The sequence below is a fragment of the Carassius gibelio genome, chromosome B18 (assembly GCF_023724105.1).
Source record: "Carassius gibelio isolate Cgi1373 ecotype wild population from Czech Republic chromosome B18, carGib1.2-hapl.c, whole genome shotgun sequence".
In the NCBI taxonomy this organism is placed as follows: Eukaryota; Metazoa; Chordata; class Actinopteri; order Cypriniformes; family Cyprinidae; genus Carassius; species Carassius gibelio.
The window spans coordinates 29,034,018-29,055,595 of record NC_068413.1 but is presented as its reverse complement, the minus strand read 5'-3'; the positions used below and the strand labels follow the sequence as shown (position 1 = coordinate 29,055,595).

Genomic DNA, 21,578 nt, shown 5'->3' with positions numbered 1-21,578 from the left:
CCTAAATGTTCTGTAATTCTATTAAGGCCTGATTTAAATACTAAGAAGGGAATTACAGGAAAAATGTCAAAATAAAATGTTATTAACTTACATGACAGTGACCCAGTCTATGTGCTCAATATTTTATTCTCGTTCATCATATTGTTAGATTATGATTGTTATATTGTTTGTAAATGTATAGGCACCACTACCACTGTTTACCAAACTCATGTTGGTAAAATTTCTCTATTTTATTGTTGTGTGTAACCATACTTAACACTTGATAACCATGTTGACATTATTTAAAAGCATTTTATTGCCCAAATAAACAAATAGACACATGCAGTTGGTGCAGGACAGGAACAGGGTGGAGTAGAGGATGACCTCCAGGGCAGATCTGGAGACTGGGGAGGCCATGGGGAGGCATCTGGCTCTAAGGCCTAGGCTCCAACCCCGGCCTCGGCCTCTATTGCTGTGCAGCTACGAGATCGGACAAAGTTGCTGACTTAGATGTGTGCTTCTATGTTGTGGTGAGTGAATAAGATCAGGTGCTGGTGATTAAATGATTGGATTGTGAACAAGTGCTGTTGATTAAGGCTCGAGTGAGGGAATGCGCTGTGGGTGATGAGACTGACCGACTTGTGACAATAGTAAACACTATTATTAAATACTACGAGTACTATTATTTAGATAAAACATTATTTATTAAACAATAATATTTAATAAACAACAACAACAACAACAGCCATCATAAATGTTTCTAGGAAATTCTGTCAAAAGTACAAAGACAGTGCTCTGATTCAGAATTGAAGTTACAAATACAAATGCCCTCAGCGAAAATGATTTCCTCTGGAACAAATAATAGATAAATGAGACCATAGACTGTTTGTTATATTTACCCACTATAGAGACATCAGAGTCAGCAGCAAATTCTAGAAGATCTGGCCGAGGTGAGGCGCTCTCGGCAGGTTTATAAATGCTGAATGGCTGCTGATGCCCTGGAGCTCACATCTCAGAAAACGTCAAAGCAATTTTGAATAGATGTCATATGTATTAACAAACTGCATATTTGAGGTAAAAACAAGTACATTATTGCAAAAAAAAAAAAAAAAAAATTCCATGAAACCCGCTCTGAGAAATAGGACAACTTTGGCAAGCAGAGTGATAAAAATGGTGAAACTGGACTCTAATCTCACACTCTTATCAGTCAATCAAATTTGAGGACCAGAAAGAATATACTTGCATATACAGCACAAACATTAAGAAGAAAATAATAACCACTGATGCTTTAGATACACAGCATATTAATGTCCAATGTTAATTACTGTGTGCACCTTTGCAGTGCTTTGTTGTGTGACTCAAAGGGCTTTTGATGTTTCCTTACCCATTAGGTGTTTTTTGGTATTCTGCTCTGGCCTAAATACAATAATGAAACACTTTGGAGCAAAAATACAGAGAATCAGACCAAAGCTTGATGCTAAAATAGCAAAAATCTCCACAGCTACAGTAAATTTTCCTGGAGAGCTGACATATGCTGGAATAAAGGTGATCCATACAGCACAGAAGATGAGCATACTGAATGTGATGAACTTAGCCTCATTGAAGTTATCAGGCAGCTTTCGGGCAAGAAAAGCTAAAACAAAGCAAAGGAAAGCTAGGAAACCAATATAACCCAGTACAGCCCAGAAACCTATTGATGATCCTAAATTGCATTCTAGAATAATCTTTTCTTTGTAGTGTTGCATATTGTTGTACGGAAAAGGAGGGGATATTGTTAACCAAAGCACACATATAAGTACCTGTACAAGAGTGAAGCCTAAAACACTGAGTCTCTGTTGAGGAGGCCCAAACCATTTCATGGTTTTACTTCCTGGAAGTGTAGCCTTGAAGGCCATTAACACCACTATTGTTTTTCCGAGAACACAGGAGATACAGAGGACAAAAGTGATTCCAAATGCTGTGTGACGCAACATACAGGACCACTCAGTGGGCTGACCAATAAAAGTAAGTGAACAGAGAAAACACAGAGTCAGTGAGAAAAGAAGCAGGAAGCTTAGTTCTGAGTTGTTGGCTTTTACTATTGGAGAAGTCCTGTTTTTGTAGAACACTAAAGTTATGCTCAAAGCCACTAAAGAGCCAGCAACAGAGAAAGCAGCCAGTATAATCCCAAGGATATCATCCCAGGAGAGAAACTCCACTGGTTTAAGAAGACACTTGTCCTTCTCATTATTAGGCCAATACTCAGGTAGGCATTTGTGACAATCTAACGAATCTAGGAGATAAAAAAAAAAAAAAAAAAAAATCAGTGCATAACAGTCATTCATGAATCACAAGAACAAAATGGAGACATGCATCTGATCAAACTACTGTATTAAGAAAGATACAACTCTCAAAGAAAGGTGTATGTTATGGTCCGTTTATTTTTAGTAATACATCAAAAATAGATTAATATACTGTTTGGTGATAAGGCTAAATACACACCTCAGAATCTGCAAAATGTTAATGGTTAATAAGTTATTATTAATTTGTTATGTCATTTATTGATTTTATTTATTTGTTTTTTAATATAGTATTACCTTGAAAAAAGCTACAGTATTGAATATAGCAGATGTTCACATAAACAAATTAAAAGAAAAATTAAACAAATGAAATGGCTCAAAAGTTTACATAGCCTTGATTCTTAAAACTGTGTATTACTACCTGGATGATCAATGACTGTTTTTGTGTTTTGCGATTGCTGTTTCTGAGCCTCTTGTTTGTCCTGAGCAGCTAAACTGCCCACTGTTCAGGGCCAGACTGGGACTGGGAAATTTCCAGGCAAGACAGAAAAAAAGGGGCCAAAATTTAAACTCTTGGGTACAACAGCTTGTCACTGGAGCAGTACTCTTAAAAGGGTATCTTTTTACCTTTTGTACCTCTGATAGGTACTTTAGTACATTAGTGTAGTTATCTGTACCCTTAAGGTGGTAAAAAAAAACCTTTGCCCACTTTTTTTATACAGCCTATACATTCACAACAATTTCTGAAACCACAAAAAAAAAAATTATTTGTATGACTATCACATAAAAAAGGTCTAAATCCTTAGCCTGGGGCTGTAAAAAAAGAAAAACAAGAGTAAGGTTATCCCTTGAACTTCACCAATTCACTTTCCTTTACCTTTTCTTAATTTCCCCCAATATCTCTGTCTCTCCCTTCTTTTTCTTACCTGTTACTTCTTTACCAGCAGGTCTACTGATGTGAGCAGAACTGTCCACCTTGTTGAAAACAACCACCTCATTTCAATTCAATTCCATTTTTAGCACAGAATGTAATTTATCTTAAAATTACTTAAATACGCTAGATTTAACAAACCTTTTTCATATAAATATACACTATCGGTCAAAAGTTTTGAACTGTAAGATTTTTTATGTTCTTAAAGAAGTCTCTTTTGCTCACCAACCTTGCATTTATTTGATCCAAAATACCACAAGAGCAATAATATTGTGAAGTATTTTTAATATTTAGAATAACTGCTTTAGATTTGAATATATTTTCAAAATGTTATTTATTCCTGTGATCAAAAAGCTGAATTTTCATCATCATTACTCCGGTCTTCAGTGTCACATAATCTTTCAGAAATCATTCTAATATGCAGATTTGCTGTTCAAGAATCATTTACTATTACTATACAGTACATCAGGACTCTTTGATAAATAGAAAGATCCAAAGATCAGCATTTATCTGAAATACAAAACTTTTGTAACATTTTACAAACATTCATACTGACTCCAAGCTTTTGGTATAATGAATTTATGTGAAGAAAAAAAAATACTCTGTTTTCAACAATAATAATAATAATAATAATAATAATAATAATAATAATAAATGTGTTTTAAGCAGCAAATCAGCATAATATAATGATTTCTGAAGGATCATGTGACTGGAGTAATGATTAAAATCTAGCTTTCAGGGCTGGCCCAGGCTCTTTTGATGCCCTACACCCCACTAAAAAAATAAAGTATTGACATAAGGAGTAAATAAATTGGGATGATAATAATACATGTTGAAATGTGGATGGATGCTGCACACTGGTGGTGGATGAGGAGATACCCCATGACTATGTAAGCGCTTTGAGTGTCTAGAAAAGTGCTATATAAATGTAAGGAATTATTATTAATTATTATTAAATAAATGTTAAAAAATAAGATGTTGAAGCACCTTGTAGGTATTTTATGAGTAAATCTGTTCAAATAGCATATTGAAGAGACCAGATATGATAAAAATAATCTAACAGAAAACAAAGTCAACGAAATAAAGGCCACATTTTGTAATTTATTTGTATGTTAGCCAGCTAGCTAGCAAGTTACGCTAATTAGCATACCCATACTTTTCATTTCAGTTTTGTGCATATGTACAGTGGACAATGACATACTTAAACTTAATTATTTCATTTTATAAATTCTAGATTATAGTCCTAGTCATGGTCTTTTTCAAAATATATTTAGCCATGTTTTGTTGAATTAAAAGCAAGCAGTATGTAACTGTTATTCAAATAACATTACAGAAGCTTACATTTATTTTAAAGATAATAAAGTAAAATTAAATAAGCAGTTAACTCAAACAAAAACATTCCATGGTGTCAGTGTTGCCAGATAAGATATTTCAAAATAATACATAAACATCATGGGCTAATACACAGCCATTAACTTGGAATTTTTATCTCTGTATTGATATTTTTTCTGCTCCTATTCTTTGCTTCGCTTCCTGCCTTGTGCCCATAATAATTTTCTTTTTTTCACCAATTTTTAGAAATTATACTTTAAGAGCACATATATGGGAAACCTTTTTTTTAACTGCATGTGCTATGCATAATTAATGTGTTATGATGATGAATTCCAACAAAAAATAAAAAATTCTTGTGGCATGCCCCAGTCATTTTGCGCCCTAGGCAACTGCCACAGGCTTTGATATCATGGGACTACATTACATTTTAAAATATATTCAAATAGAAATCAGTTACTTTAAATATTTACATTTATTCATTTTATTTAGCTGACACTTTTATCCAAAGCAACTTACAATTGCTATATATGTCAGAGGTCGCACACCTCTGGAGCAACTAGGGGTTAAGTGTCTTGCTCAGGGACACACTGGTGTCTCACAGTGTATTCGAACCCGGGTCTCTCACACCAAAGGCATGTGTCTTATCCACTGCGACAACATAAATATTACTGTTTTTGCTGTATTTTGGATCAAATAAATACAGGCTTGGTGAGCAAAAGAGACTTGGTTTTATTTAAACATTAAAAATCTAACTGATCAAATTAATAATAATAATAATAATAATAATAATAATAATAATAAAACAGGTCAGCGTGCCAAATTAGCTGCTTTGCAGGCCACCGGGAATTCTCCCGGTGCTCCCGATGGCCAGTCCGGGCCTGCCACTGATCTTCACAAATAATACTCCAGGTTCTGCACATTCTTTGGTTTTTGATTGTGGAATCCATCTTTTCACATGCAAGACAATTAAGGGACTCGTACACAAAGGTGCAAACATACACCAATCTTCAAGAAGCAAATAAACTACACTTATAAACACATTACACTTGCAAATACACAGGGTGACCAGAGCAAATTTCTAAGACTTTTCCACGTTTTAAAATAGATTAGATATCAAATATTTTCCTATTCTTTTCTGTATCATGAAGTCTCTTATGTGATTGGCCCAGAAATATAAACCCAATTAAATTACCTGTCTTATTGCTGATCTCTCCGTCTGCACAGTTAATGCAGTCATAACAGCAGACAGGTCTTCCTTTTTTCACAGCCTTCCTTGTACCTGGAAGACAGCGATCACTGCACACAGACACAGGCACCTGCAAGTGACAGGTACACAGTATAGGAATAAGAAATTAACCAAGCCTTTTTCTTCTTTTTTCTTTTTTCAGGTATTTGTGGTTATGCTATGTAAAAAAAAAAAATGCATGCACAACCAACCAACTCCAGACTGTCTAGTCATTTATGTTCAGTACGTGCACAGTGATTTATCCAAATTAACTGATTAAATGAAAGACGTACTTGTATATGCTTATGAGGAAATATATCGTCAACATTTTTAAATGTCCCATAAAACCATTTTCAGGGGTACTGTAGTACACTCGCCAGAACACACGTTACCTTTTTACTGCCATCATACCAAAGTATAGCTCTGCTCAGACTAAATTCCTGGCCTTTAGGCTTGGATGCATCATATTGTCCCACTGTCACAAAATCAACTGAACTGCCACCTTGAAGTTGCCAGTTCACAAGTTCATATCTGGCCACAGGGTCTCCATTGGTGTCAAATGAAACGGAATAATTATTTTTAGTAATGTTCACTCGTTTAAGTTGATCAAAAACCTGCATGATAAACATAAAAAAATTCAAACTGTGCTATGGTAAAAAATTTGCTAAACAATTAGAACTCAAATAGTGGGTATGACTATATCAATATTTTATACTGATGCACTTTAAAATCTCCATTGTTTCAAATGTACATTTACACTTTATTCCACGATGAAAAAACGTACCTCATGTGGATCAACTCTAATGCTTTTGTCACACTGACTTTCCTTACAGACAATGCTATGGAGGGCATGCGCTATAGCATATGTGGCTTTGTACACCATATTTGTGACGCGCAACTGGGATGTGTCTGTGTACGGGTTCTGTAAAGCGCGCATGTCCTCTGTGCCATCACACACTGGCATACCAGTAGAAGAACCTGTCTGCCGTTTTAGACTACAGCTGAATGAACTTTCCCAGAATTCTGTCAGCAGGGGAAATTCTGCCGCCTGCACTGCAGACAGGTCAAGTAAAAACTCACGAAGACCCGGGATAACAGATCGCGGGATTGCAAAACCCACTACACCGATACATAAATTATACCGAAGCATTTCTGGGTCTGTAACCCACGACTCACTGCCAATCCACTGCATCGGGGGAGGAGGCTGCTGGCTCAGCTCTTCTAAAAGAAGTCTCATATCACCGGAGGCCAGGAAAGCAACTATAACACGAGCCGTTGACCCGCGAATGACTTCAGCCACTCTTTTTAGTTTGCTGCGCGGCTGGGTCCTGTAGTAGGCCTCAGAATACTCCACACAAATTCCCTCCTGCTCTGCAGCTTTCAGGAATGATGCCATGCCATCGTTCCCGTAGTCTGAATCACTGCGCACAGCTCCGATCCACGTCCATCCGAAGTGCTTGACCATCCGTGCCAGTGCTGCCGCTTGATGGTGATCACTGGGGATGGTCCTGAAAAAAGTAGGATAGTGCCGCTTGTCACTGAGACACGCGCACGTTGCGTAATGACTCACCTATAGTGCAGAATGGGGGGGGGGGTGATTTATTTCCGAACATATTACAACTTTAAAATTGTCAAAAGTCAGACTACTCCAACAATAGCATTCTAAAAATGGTATGTTTACAGATGTTTGATTTGACAACGGTTATCAAAGATTTCCCAGCTGTATATGGCAAATTTACAACTAAGTTTACAATTACTAGGCAGTTTTGTATTTAATAATTATGTAAATATCTTAAAAAAGTTATATATATATATATATATATATATATATATATATATATATATATATATATATATATATATATATATATATATATATTCTAGGCAAACACCTGCGGGATTCCAAAGAGACCGAAAAGTCTTGAAGTGCTTATAGACGGTGTGGAACCAGATTCTCCGACAAGTGCGGTAACTGCCGCCGATTTTGCACAGGAATCAGTGTCATTAAAAATGAGATCTAGTCCATTGGCAAGCTGTAAAGATACTTTAATTGCCATTGGCACAGAGCCACAAGAGTCATATATATGGTACCCTAATGTTATGCCTGGTAAAAGATCAGAGCTGTTGTTGATCTCTTGGATGGAGAACTCCAATGCGCGAGCAAAGCGCAGCTCCCTAAAGTCCATGCTGTTGAATAACACACACACACACACACACACACACACACACACACACAAAAAAACATTATTAGGTATACTAATTAAAATCATTATTTATATGTTTGAGATTAATTGAATTGCACAAAAAAAGGTTAAAAACTGAGTTATCTGTTTTTGCAGATGAAATGAATATATATTGCCATTAAAGTGAAGAAAAATTGCTAATTTTATAAGACAATTTTAAATGGCACTTAGATGCTTTTGCGCCTGAGCTCTTCACACACACACACACACACACACACACACACACACACACACACACACACACACACACACACACACACACACACATTTTTACCACAATCACATTAATCCATTGAAGACTGGTTAGAGCTGTATTTAATTTTATATCAAGCTCTAACCTGCCACTGCACTCAAGTGGTCGTGGCCGTCTAATGTAGATGTGCTTCTCTGTCTTCAGATAGTAATGAATGGTGAAAGCCCCTCCAATGACAAAGTCTCCATCCTTGAAAAGTGCAGGGGGCTGAGGGTCAGCTTGGAGGATGCAGGTGCCTAAATTAACCCCACTCACAACATGATAAAACCTGGCAATACACAGTAGTGTAGTTTTCAATAAAAGATTAACATGCATTATGTCTCTTGTTGGGCAAGCAACCACAAACAGGAGATGAGTATTACACCTTGTTTTATATACCCACCATCAACTAAAGTTGTGAAAATGTGAATGAAAAAAAAAAATGTAAGAGGGTGTGGTTATTATTTCATATCAATCCATCATGATGAGATAATGTGTCTCAAGTGAATCATGGATTTTCAAAACACCCAAAACAGGACCTTCTTTAAAGTCAACCAACCCACTACCAATCTCAAGAAAAATGATGAGGATGATGATGGAAGCATGTTTTAAATTTATATTTGCTTTTACCTGATTTTATTACTTATTTTACAAGCATTTTATTTAATTGTTTTAAGATATTTATTATGTTTCTGTGACAACAACATGACTATAACGCATTCTGCTATACATGGAACCATAAATTATAATAATAATTAATGTAGCGTATTTTAAATAAATATATAATCTGGTAACACCAAACTAGATCATAAGTTAACATGACTATAACACTCAGGACTTTAAATTGCTAAATTGGGTATTATTTGGGGTAAATAAAGGAAAAAAAAAAACACTGATTTAAATAACATTATGTTTTTTTCGGACTATAAGTAGCACCTGAGCATAAGTCGCATCAGTCCAAAAATACGTCATGACGAGGAAAAAAACTTATATAAGTCGCACCGGACTATAAGTCGCATTTATTTATACAACCAAGAACCAAGAGAAAACATTACCGTCTACAGCCGTGAGAGGGCGCTCTATGTTTTCAGTGTAGACTACAGGAGCACTGAGCAGTATCTCTGGCCGCATAGAGCGCCCTCTTGCAGCTGTAGACGGTAATGTTTACTCTTGGTTAATTTCTCTTGGTTCATGTCAAAATAATTTTGATAAATAAGTCGCACCTGACTATAAGTCGCAGGACCAGCCAAACTATGAAAAAAGTGTGACTTATAGTCCGAAAAATACGGTGTATATATATTAATAACAATATTAATAGCAACGTATAGCATTTTACCAGATTTATTGATTTATATTATTATATTTATATTACTGTACAACATAATTTGATAATTTGTATTTATTATTGAACTGATCAAGTTCAAGTTGAGCTTTATTGTCATTCCACTTCATGTGTACAATGGAATGAAATGTCATCCCCAGGACCGTCACTAGTTGGGTGAAGGGTGGTGGTGATTATAGGGGCCCAAAGCTGAGTGGGGTCCCCCCGGTGATCTCAGCCGACTGGCTGAGGCAAGCCTAAAAAGATGCTCAGGACAGTTGACAGACCACTGCTGCACATCGCCATGAAAGATTATTATTTGCACGTGTTTTTAAGCCTTGCCAATTTAAACATACAAAAGAGTTTAAAGCATTCAAACACTAGACATGGAAAAACTTAACTGAGTAGGCCTACTCACGTGCCATGTTCGACGCAGAGAGCCGCATCGCACGGACAGCAACACCGAATCGAGCTCTCTCCTTCGCGTCCTCCTACACCTGAGCGAACAAATACAAAATCGCAGTTTAAACATGGAAACAGAAAAAGATTTGAAAGAGCCCACTTCAGCAGCCGCGAGCATGGTGTTCTGTGCACACAGGGTGCACGCAGAGAGACGGGTCTCAAAGCGCTTCAACACAGACATTTGCATCTTCTTGCTCTAGTACCAACAAATACATAGAAAATTGTGTCAAAATACCTATCTTGGAGAATATTCTTGAAAAAAAGAAAAATGTCTTAATTGAAAGTAAACAATGGAAAAATGAAATCAGATGTGTATCATTATATTGGATGCATTGTCTCTTAAAGTGACCATGTCTATTTTACTACCTGCTGTCGATGTCCTTAATGCTAATCCAAGAAAATGAAAGAAAGAAAATCAGTCACTGCTCTTGACTGAATCATTCATTACAGTGAGGTGGTCTTTCTGCTGGACCTTGAGGACTGTCGCACCTCCTACGGTGCCTATGGTGGACTATGCATGGCAGGTGCATCATTTTCCCGGAGGCAGGCCTAAACCTGACCGCATACCATGTGGTTTTGCTACAGGGTCTTCAGCTGGGGACCACCGCTCATTGACGTTTTGCCCCTTAACCCAGAACATCTCCTGGTGGAGGGGCAGTGAACAGGGACATCTCCCTGACACTCCCTGCATCAAAACCTAATTAGATGTTACTCCCCAAGCCTTATCAAGTCGTTTCAGCCAGAGCCAATGGCTTACTTTCTCCACTTCCTCAGAGAGCTCTTTGGTGGATCTGCTCAGCGTGGTTCCCCGTAATCCCAGGTCCTTGAGCAGGCATGATATTGATCTGCCCATAAAGCCTCTGGCTCCCACCTCCACCGGGTATAGCCTCACTCTCCATCCACTTTCTCTGCACTCCGCAACCAAGTCTGCATACTTCGCCTTCTTTTTCTTATAAGCAGCTTCCAGTCCTTCCTCCCATGGCACTGTCAGCTCGATCACTATCACTGGCTTCACAGCTGCAGACCAGAGCACCATGTGTGGTCTTAATGTGGTGCTGCATATCTCCTGTGGGAACTGGAGCTGCCTTCCCAGGTCTACTTCCATCTTCCACACTGCCCCTGGTGTTAATAACTTGACAGGTGGTCTCTTGCTGGTATGCATTGTGGGTTCCCCCTCCCTGAGGAAGTGAATCCTACATCGACTCTCTAATGGACTCTGATTATTTGCCTCCTGCCAACTTTTCTCCAGCACCTCTGCCAGCTTCCTAAGCACTTGGTCTTGCCGCCATCTTTCAGACACCAGATATAAAATTTTATATTTTTTTACTAGTGGGTGCAGGGCACTATAGTTTATGTAAGAGAGTATAGCAAAAATATGTGACATATTATACCCAGAAGTTCTTCATACCGGGGACTACCAGTAATATTGGGACCAAATTTTATTCATACACTTTGACCTGACCGTGTTTTGCCTAAGTGTTTTTCTTTAATTGCTTATACAACCTTTTTACACCACAGACTGAACAAAATTAAGCATTGCTCAGTAATTGTTCAACAAAGTATTGATAATTGTGTAATAATTTGCATAGTAACAGTTGTCTGAATTTTTGGTTGATATTAATCCACACACCTTTCTATTGAAGTTATCTGACATTATCAATATGAATTTGTTAACTCTACTTGTTATATTTTGTTACCATTATCTAAACTATAGCAAATCAACTATGATAATGTGATAAATGTGTTGTTTTGACTGTATATATATATATATATATATATATATTTTTTTTTTGTTGTTTTTTTTTTTTTGAAGACTATGCAGTGCTATTTTACATTTGATTATTTGGTTTCTGTACCTGGACACCTACATAAAAAAGTATTTTTTGGGATTATGTACACAAAAGTGTCTAGTGGTATAGAAGAGAGTGTGTTAGTACAGGTGGTTTGTACAGGCCCACAGACCTGTGTGACAGTTTTTCTGTGATGTGGTAAGGTTGGTGGTGGTGGTGGTGGTGGGGGGGGGGGGTGTTGGAGAAGGTGAGATGGTCCATGTTTCATGAAGCTGGAGGGAAAAGCTGTTGAGCAATCTGGCGGAACAAGCTCTGATGCTCCGGTACCATCTTCCTGATGGTAGGAGCTGGAAGAGACTGTGGGAGGGATGAGTGGGGTCCCTCAAGATACTGTTGGCTTTGCTGGAGCATTGTGTAAAAACAATTTCCAGGGTAGAGCGGAGAGGGACACAGATGATCTTTGCAGCTTTGTTCACTGTCCGCTGGAGGGTCTTGCGGTCTTCTACACTACAGTTTCCATACCAGACAAGTGATGCAGCTGGTCAGCAGGCTCTCAATGGAGCCCCTGTAGAATTTGGTGAGGATGGGTGGAGGGAGACTTGCTCTTTTTAGTCGGCGGAGAAAGTGTAGGTGCTAATGAGTCTTCTTGGAGAGTGACATAGTGTTGGTGGTCCAGGTGAGGTCATCTGTGATGTGCACCCCCAGGAATTTAATGCTGCCGACTCACTCCACAGTCGAGCTGTCGATGGTCAGTGGAGGGTGGTCCATGTAGTTTCTCCTGAAGTCCATCACAACCTCCTTTGTCTTACTCACACTCACAGGTTGTTAGTGCCACGCCATTTAGACAGCTTTGCCACTCTCTGTAGTGCGTTTCATTGCTGTTGCTGATGAGACCTACCACAGTTGTGTTATCCGCGAACTTGATGATGTGGTTGTAGCTGAACTTGGCAGTGCAGTCGTGGGTCAGGAGCATGAAGATCAGTGGGCTGAGCACACAGCCTTTTGTTGCACCTGTGCTCAGTGTGGTAATGTTCGAAGTGTTGTGGCCTACATGGACTGACTGAGGTCTTCCAGTTAGAAAAGTCCTGGATCCAATTACATAGGGAGGTATTTAGGCCCAGCAGGTTTAGTTTATTAATGAGCTGTTGTGATATTATTGTGTTATATGCTGAGCTGAAGTCGGTGAACAGCATTTTAACATAGTAGTCATAATTCTCTAGGTGGGTAAGAGCCAGGTGGAGGGTGGAGGAAATTGCAGAGCATTATGGATGCTATGCAAACAGGAGCAGATTGAGTGTGTTGAGGAGGCTGGTTTTGATGTTGTTCATGACTAACCTCTCAAAGCACTTCATCATGATTGGAGTCAGTGCTATGGGACGGTAGTTTTTTAGACAGAACACAGGTGATTGCTTTGGTACTGGTGTGATGGTTGTGGATTTGAGACATGGGGATGACTGTCTGGCTCAGCAAGGTGTTGAAGAAATTTGTTAGGATATCTGTCAGCTGTGCAGCACAGTCCCTCAGTACATGGCCATGTTTGTTGTCAGGACCTGGAGCCTTTGCATGGAATAATCGTAGATAGAGTCTTCCTTACATCAGCAGGAGACAGACAGAGCACCTGGTCGCTGGGAGGTATGAGCAGTTTTTGTGCAGGTGTGTCATTTTGCATGTCAAACCATAAATAAAAGTGGTTAAATGCATATGGGAGGGATGTGTCATTATCACAGGCCTGTGGTGGGGGCTTGTAGTCAGTGATAGTCTGAATGGCTTGCCACAGGCTCTGTGTGTCTCTGCTGTCTCTGAAGTGTTTTTTGAGCATAGTACTTTTTTGCATTTTTGATGCAACAGGACTGATTGGCTCTTGCCGTTTTGAGGGCTGCTTTATCTCCTGATCTGAATGCTTCATCTCTGGTCTTTAGCAGCCCACGAACCTCTGCTGTTATCCATGGCTTCTGGTTTGCATGTGTGGTGATGGTCTTGGTGACTGTAACATCATAAATGCAATTTTTGATATAAGCAGTCACTGGCTACGTTTAAATACACATTTGCTAAATTTGCTGTGCTGCTCCAATTTATCGCAAAAAAAAAAAAAAAAAAGACTCCCCGCGCCCAAACCAGGTTGCCTGTGGATGAGTATCCAAAACAAGGTTGTCCTGCTCCACTTCATTGTTGTCGAGTGAATATAACTTTTTTTTATAATGGTAGTTTTATAATGAGTTTTATAATGGCAGGACACGCGTTCCATCTGTGTCATGGCAAATGTGCAGTCCTTTCAGTTTTGTGGTTCAATCCGATTGAGTGTTTACATGCACTCTTGATCATATTATAAGAGGAATAAACCACCCCCTTATATTCGATTGAAATTTCATTCCAATCGAGCTCAATCGGATCAATTAAGGTGTTTACATGAAGGCTTTTCAGTTCGATTGAGCCATCAATCTTGATGTGGGAAAAAAAATTAATTAAAGCCATTTAACATACTGTAATGCTGCAACATGAAACGTGAAAAAAAATGAAGGGGTATGAATATTTTCGCAAGACACTGTATATATATACTGGGTTGGTGGACAATTCAGCAGCAAAATTTTTTATAGATACAAGAGGCAGCCTCCTACAACAACCACACAGACCTCCAGGAGTACACTGAAACAGTGGCTACATTTCATACATGAAACCAAATAATCAGTTTGTAATCGGATTGATGGCTCAAATATTCATACCCCTTCATTTTTTTTTTACGTTTCATGTTGCAGCATTACAGTATGTTAAATGGCTTTAATTTATTTTTTTTCCCAAATCAATCTACTCTCCATACACCATATTGACAAAGCAAAAACAGAATAGGCACAAAAAAACTGAATTAAGTACATTACATAAGTATTGTTCAAGTATTTCAGTACCTTCAGTAGCCTACACCCTTCAGTACCTTTACAGCCTCAAGTCTTTTTAGATTGATGCGAGAAGCTTTGCTCATCAGCATTTGGCAAGTATGTGCTATTCTTCTCCTCATCCTTTCACCTCTCAAGCTCTGTCAGGTTGGATAGGAGCAGACGCACATTTTCAGTTTTCTCCAGAAATATTTGATTGGGTTCAAAGCTAGTATGCTGCTTTGCTGCTCAAGAAACATTTACGATTATTATGTTGAAAACAGTTGTGCTGTCCAATACATATATATTTCTTATTTATTTGCAACAGATCTTTACACTCACTTTTGATTAATTTAATGCATCCTTGCTAAATAAAAATATGAATAATAATATTAAATAATTGGTGTACACTACCATTCAGAGGTCGGGGGTCTCTATAACAATGAAGCCTTAAAAATAGATACATTTATTCTACACTGTTAAAATGGTTTACACAAAAATATAAAACAGTTGAGTAGTTTTTTTTTCTTTACATTTATATTTATATATTAGAATGATTTCTGAAGGAGTCGAGTCTGTTTCTGTTTATTTGCAGTCACAGAGTATACATCACATTTCAAAAGAATGATAATTTATATATTTTTATGACATAAGTGGAGCTTAAACTCTCAAGACGAGTTTAAAAAAAAATGTTACTAAATAAATACACGATTGTGAGATTGAATAAGCTTACGTCTGACTTCTTCAAGCGGTCGTATTTACCATGTTAACTATGGTATTGTTAATGGAAAACGTGCATAGTCTTTTGCATTGCTTATAAAGATTTCTGCCTTATATGGCGATCATAATCCACATCGGATCACATTATTTCAAACACTCGCTGCTGTCTGAAAGTGAGTTTTGAACTAAAATTAATTAAAAAGTCTTGTTGTTATAGCTGTTAACTTTATTGAATGATCTGCGGTGCTGGCGCTCTTCAGATGTGGAGAAAGTCCAATTTATTTATAACCACTCCTCTAACCCCAGCTGGCCCACTTTTGGCCCAAAGTTTTCCGCGGGCCCAAAATCCCGGGCCGTTGGTCATGAGGAAGCACTGACGAGGCACGATCAAGCCTCAGAAGTGACACTGGAAATGCTATTGGCCCTGGCACACACTAGCAAAAACATTTAAATAGTAAAAATATTTAAACATTTTATTGCATTTTTTCTGTACTTTGGAACAAATGAATGCAAGCTTGGTGAGACAGAAGAGAACATAAAAAAATATATATCTTACTGTTATGTAGGTATGCATGTATTTTTTATTATTATTAATTATTCGATTTTTTATATTATATGTAATTTTTTAAACATGCAAAAACAATTATGTGACGGAAAAAAACCTGCTTCATACATTGTAAGTGTGTAATGTGTAATTTTCAAACTATGTTTAAACTTTTTTTTTTTTTTTTCTAAACTGTTTTTCTAAACGTACAAAAAAAATGTAATGTGAAGCAAAGTTGTTCTTGTCTTAGATGGCTTTAGTTGGCTTTTGGTATTTTACCCATCAATTGTTTTTTCGTATTTTGCTCTGGCCTAAATACAATAATGAAACACTTAGGAGCAAAAATACAGAAACTCAAACTAAAGCTTGAAGCTAAAATGGCAAATATTTCCACAGCTACAGTAAATTTACCAGGAGAGCTGACATAAGCTGGAATAAATGTGATCCATACAGCACAAAATATGAGCATACTGAATGTGATGAACTTAGCCTCATTGAAGTTATCAGGCAGCTTCCGGGCAAGAAAAGCTAAAACAAAGCAAAGGAAAGCTAACAAGCCAATATAACCCAGTACAGCCCAGAAACCTATTGCTGATCCTAAACCGCATTCTAGAATTATCTTTTCTTTGTAGTGTTCCATATTCTTGTAAGGGAATGGAGGAGATATCATTAACCAAAGCACACATATAAGTACCTGTACAAGAGTGAAACCCAAAACACTGAGTCTCTGTTGAAGAGGCCCAAACCATTTCATAACATTACTTCCTGGAAGTGTAGCCTTGAAGGCCATTAACACCACTATTGTTTTCCCAAGAACACAGGAGATACAGAGGACAAACGTGATCCCAAATGTTGTGTGACGCAACATACAGGACAACTCAGTGGGCCGACCAATGAAAGTAAGTGAACAGAGAAAACACAGAGTCAGTGAGAAAAGAAGCAGGAAGCTCAGCTCAGAATTGTTGGCTTTTACTATGGGAGAGGCCCTGTTTTTGTAGAATACTACTGTTAAGCTCAAAGCCACTAAAGCACCAGCAACAGACAAAGCAGCCAGTATAACCCCAAGGATCTCATCCCAGGAGAGAAACTCCACTGGTTTAGGAAGACACTTGTCCTTCTCATTATTAGACCAATACTCAGGTAGGCATTCGTGACAATCTAAAGAATCTGGAAGATGAAGAAATCAGTGCTTAACAGCCATTCCTGAACCACAGGAGCAAAATAAAGACATATACAGTAGGTGATTAGACTATGCTGTTTCAGAAGGACGATAAAAACAAAAAACAAAACAAAAAACGGCTCAATGAAACAATGCTCTTTTTGTCCTATAAATTAATTTATTAAAACATAGTTCTCTCACTTATGTAATTTTATGAATCACACTTAATTTATTATCCATATAATAGCAGTAATATAATAGTGTTGGCCCAGATCCGGCCTACATCTGGCCCACATGGATTTCACATGGACCAGATGTGGGCGGGATCTGGGCCTACACTGGTTGCTGTCTGGGTTATCATTTTATAAACAAGAGGGTGAGTAAATACTGACTGAACTGTATTGTTTAGGTGAACGATCCCTTGAAGTATAAGGGTAAAAATTCTCAGAATTTAAAAAAAAAAAAATAGCAATAGTTCACCCAAAAATAAAAATGTTATGTTTGTCTGCTTACCTCCAGGGCATGCAAGATGTAGGTGACTTTGTTTCTTCAGTAGAACACAAATTTAGATTTTTTTTTTTTTTAAACTGACTTATGCAAGTGGATGGGAATCACGGCTAAAACATACAATAAAACTAAAAAAAAATAAAAAAAATAAAAACATATACAAACAAAACCAAATTAAACCCTGTGGCCCGTGATGGTACATTGATGTTCAAGACACAAAAAGACCGGACTGTGCAAGAAAGTGAACAGTATTTAAATAGATTTTTACCTCTGATTCACTGAACTGAACTGTTTGAACTGTATGAGTGCCTCCTCAAAACACAGCCTGCATGAGGCATCCTCTTCTTGCTTTACAGCAGATTGAAGAATTTTAAGTGCATTACTGCCACCAATTTCTCAAGTGGACCATTGACATTCCTAATTGAGATTGTAGATAGAGTGTCAATGATCAATTTCAGAGATAGGTAGTGGTAATGAACTTCACACTTCCACCGAAAAGCAAGAAGAAGAAAATCATTCGCAGGCTGTGTTTTGAGGAGGTGCTACTATTGTTCAGGCATTGCTATGCATTAGATGTAAAAAACTATATGAATACTGTTCAGTTTATTGCACAGACCGACTGTTTGTGTCTTTATATATCAATGTATTGTAACAAGCCGCAGGGTTTAATTTGGTTTTATTTATTTATTAGATTTATTGTATGTTTTAGCCCTGATTCCCATCCACTTGCATTATATGACTAACAGAATGCAACAGTTTGAGTTAAAAATCTCTGTTTGTGTTCTACTAAAGAAACAAAGTCACCTACATCTTAGATGGCCTGGGGGTAAGCAGATAAACATCAGTTTTTCATTTTTAGGGGGAACTATCCCTTTTAGACTAATGTTTTTTTTAAATAGATTAATAATTATTACATAATTTTTTAATGTAATTTTTGGGAGATCAATTAAAGAATATCTGATATTCTACACAGAACAAACTGTATGGTGAATGGCTAATGGGTTGATAGAAAGATAAAAGTAAAAGTACCAGGGTGATGCAATAATTCTCATATTAAAAATGACAAAGAAGAAAAAAGCCTTGTTAAAATAAATAATTGAGACAACACATTTATTATTATTATTTACTTTACTTTACTCTTTACTTTACCATGGACACTCATATATTATTGACCCAGAAAATAACAAGAATATGACAAGAATATGGTCTGAAAAAAATTACCTGTCTCATTACTGATTTCTCCTTCTCCACAACTAATGCAGTCATAACAGCAGACAGGTCTTCCTTTCTGTGCAGCCTTCCTAGTGCCTGGAGGACAGCTCTCACTGCACACAGACACAGGCACCTGCAGTTGACAGATAGACACAGCATCAAATTTGGAAATTATACAATGCTTGGGGCAACATAGCTAATGTTTAATTAATTGATTTAATTAAAGTATATGCCATGAACAATATATGTATTTTACATTGTCTACATAGGTCTACAAACACTCCCATAAAATCGAGCTGTACTGCACAGAAATTGTAATCACAAACACACAGAATAGAACTTAACTTTATACCTTTTCACTGCCATCATACCAAATGATAGCTCTGGTCAAACTGAATTCTTGGCCTTTAGGTTGGGATGCATCATACTGACCAACTGTCACAAAATCAACTGAACCGTCTCCCTGAAGCTGCCAATTCACAAATTCATATGTAGCCACAGGGTCTCCGTTGGTATCAAATGAAACAGAATAATTATTTTGAGTGAAGTTCAATCGCTTGAGTTGATCAAAAACCTGCATGATGAATTATTTCAATTATTTGTTCAATAGTCAGCACATTCAGAAAGTGATGGAATATGAATATTTTTTTTAAAATCTGTTGTGTTGTGAATGAATTTTCAAAGTGTAGTTTAAATATTCACAGTGAGAAAACGTACCTGCTGTGGCTCAACTTTGAAGTTTTTCTCGCATCGCATTTCATTACAGACGATGCCATGGAGGACATGCGCTAGAGCGTAAGTGGCTTTATACACTAAATAGGACGTGTCTGTGTATGGGTTCGGTAAAGCGCGCAGGTCCTCTGTGCCATCACATGTTGGCATACCAGTAGATGAACCTAATTGCTTTTTTAAATTACAGCTAAATGAACTTTCCCAGAATTCTGTCAGCAGGGGGAATTTCAGCGCTTGTTTTGGAGACAGGTCAAATAGAAAGTCGCGAAAACCTGGAATAACAGACCGCGGGATTGCAAAACCCACTGCACCGATACACAGATTAAACCGCAGCATTTCTGGATCTGTAACCCACGCCTCACTGCCGATCCACTGCATCGGGGGAGGAGGCTGCTGGCTCAACTCCTCTAAAAGAATTCTTATATCACCTTCGGCCATGAACGCAACTATTACACGAGCCGTTGACTCGCGAATGACGTCCGCGACTCTTTTTAGTTTACTGCGTGGCTGGGTCCTGTAGTAGGCCTCAGAATACTCCACGCAGATTCCCTCCTGCTCCGCAGCTTTAAGGAATGATGCCATGCCATTGTTCCCGTAGTCTGTATCACTGCGCACAGCTCCGATCCACGTCCATCCGAAGTGCTTGACCATCCGTGCCAGTGCTGCCGCTTGATGGTGATCACTGGGGATGGTCCTGAAGAAAGTAGGATGCTGCCGTTTGTCACTGAGACACGCGCACGTTGCGTAATGACTTATCTAAATAACCATAAAAAAAATACATTTTGAATCACTATTACACAGACGTTTACATGCAATATTCTGAGACATTAAAAATAATGATTAAGAAGACACTGTGATAAAAATGAAGAATGAGAAATAGTCACACACACACACACACACACATAATATCATAGTTAGCACACACCTGTGTTATTCTAAGAGGACCAAAAAGTCTTGAAATACTTATAGCTGCAGTGGAAGCTGAATTTCCGATTAGTGTGGGAACTGCATAAAATTTTGCACAGGGATCATTGTAGTTAAATACAGGATCTAGTCCATTGAAAAGTTGCAGTGCTACTTTGATTGCCATTGCCACAGAGGCACAAGTGTCATATATATGGTACCCTAAAGTGATGCCCGGTAAGAGATCAGAGCTGTTGTTTATCTCTTGGATTGCGAACTGTAAGGCACGAGCAAAGTGCAGTTCTTTGAAGTTCATGCTGTTGAAGTGCACACATTCAAAAACTCTATTAGTAATATTATTATTAATGGATAAACTATTAATTAAAATAATCCTAACTTATTTGACATTAAAACTATTTATTGAAGTACAATCAGTTAGATCCATTCAAGATTATTCTATGGACTTTAATCAAATACATATAAAACTCTAACCTGCCACTGCACACCAGTGGTTGTGGCCGCTGAGTGTAGGTTTGAATCTCAGTCCTCACATAATAATGAATGGTGAAAGCCCCTCCAATGACAAAGTCTCCGTCCTCAAAGAGAGCAGGGGGTTGAGGGTCACCTTGGAGTATGCAGCTGTTTAAATTAACCCCGCACACAGCAGGACAAAGCCTGGTAATACATAGTAGTGTCAAGGTCAATAAAAGATTAACATGCATTACTCTATAGGCAAGAAACCACTCCAAATGTGAAATTAAAATTATGCCTTGTTATATATAACCACCACAGTCACTACTGTTGTAGGGTATGCTGTAACTGTATTACAAAAAAGGGAGTGGTTACATTTGACATCCATAATGTGTCTCAAATGTATTGCAAAGTTTCCACACAACAATGTATGTGTGTGTGTATTAGTAAATTTGCAGGAGGATCCACGTATTTGTGAAAAAGAAGTTTAGAATACATTTTCTTTCACTGTATACTCCAATAAAACGTAACGTGAAATTTGCATCACCGGCTCCTGCGCTTAAAGTGCATTAATTGCAAGCAAAAGTTTAACAAATCTAAACAAAATTAATTTGCATCCAACTAGCCTAAATTTGGTTTCTATTATAGGTTACACTGCACTGTAAAAAT

General features: G+C 37.8%; 1 protein-coding gene across 1 annotated transcript; it reads right to left on the bottom strand.

Annotated features, from left to right (window-relative positions):
- Positions 1-661: 661 nt before the first annotated feature.
- Positions 662-20,109, bottom strand: LOC127977425 (extracellular calcium-sensing receptor-like). Its single transcript, XM_052582334.1, has 10 exons — positions 19,521-20,109; positions 19,156-19,377; positions 18,813-18,936; positions 9,961-10,039; positions 8,328-8,510; positions 7,639-7,933; positions 6,531-7,316; positions 6,139-6,360; positions 5,714-5,837; positions 662-2,251 (listed from the first exon to the last, which is right to left on the bottom strand). Exons 1-10 carry the CDS (start codon positions 19,971-19,973, stop codon positions 1,338-1,340), a joined length of 3,402 nt encoding a protein of 1,133 aa, XP_052438294.1. The 5' UTR covers positions 19,974-20,109; the 3' UTR covers positions 662-1,337.
- Positions 20,110-21,578: the final 1,469 nt, after the last annotated feature.

Excerpts from the sequence above, each read along its gene's own strand:
- LOC127977425 (XM_052582334.1), bottom strand. The coding sequence starts at position 19,973 with ATGGCCGAAGGTGATATAAGAATTCTTTTAGAGGAGTTGAGCCAGCAG. Across the intron at positions 10,040-18,812 it reads AGAAATCAGTAATGAGACAG|GTGTAGGAGGACGCGAAGGA; the intron begins GTAATTTTTTTC and ends TTGTTCGCTCAG. Across the intron at positions 8,511-9,960 it reads CTCTGCGTCGAACATGGCAC|GTTTTATCATGTTGTGAGTG; the intron begins GTGAGTAGGCCT and ends GTGTATTGCCAG.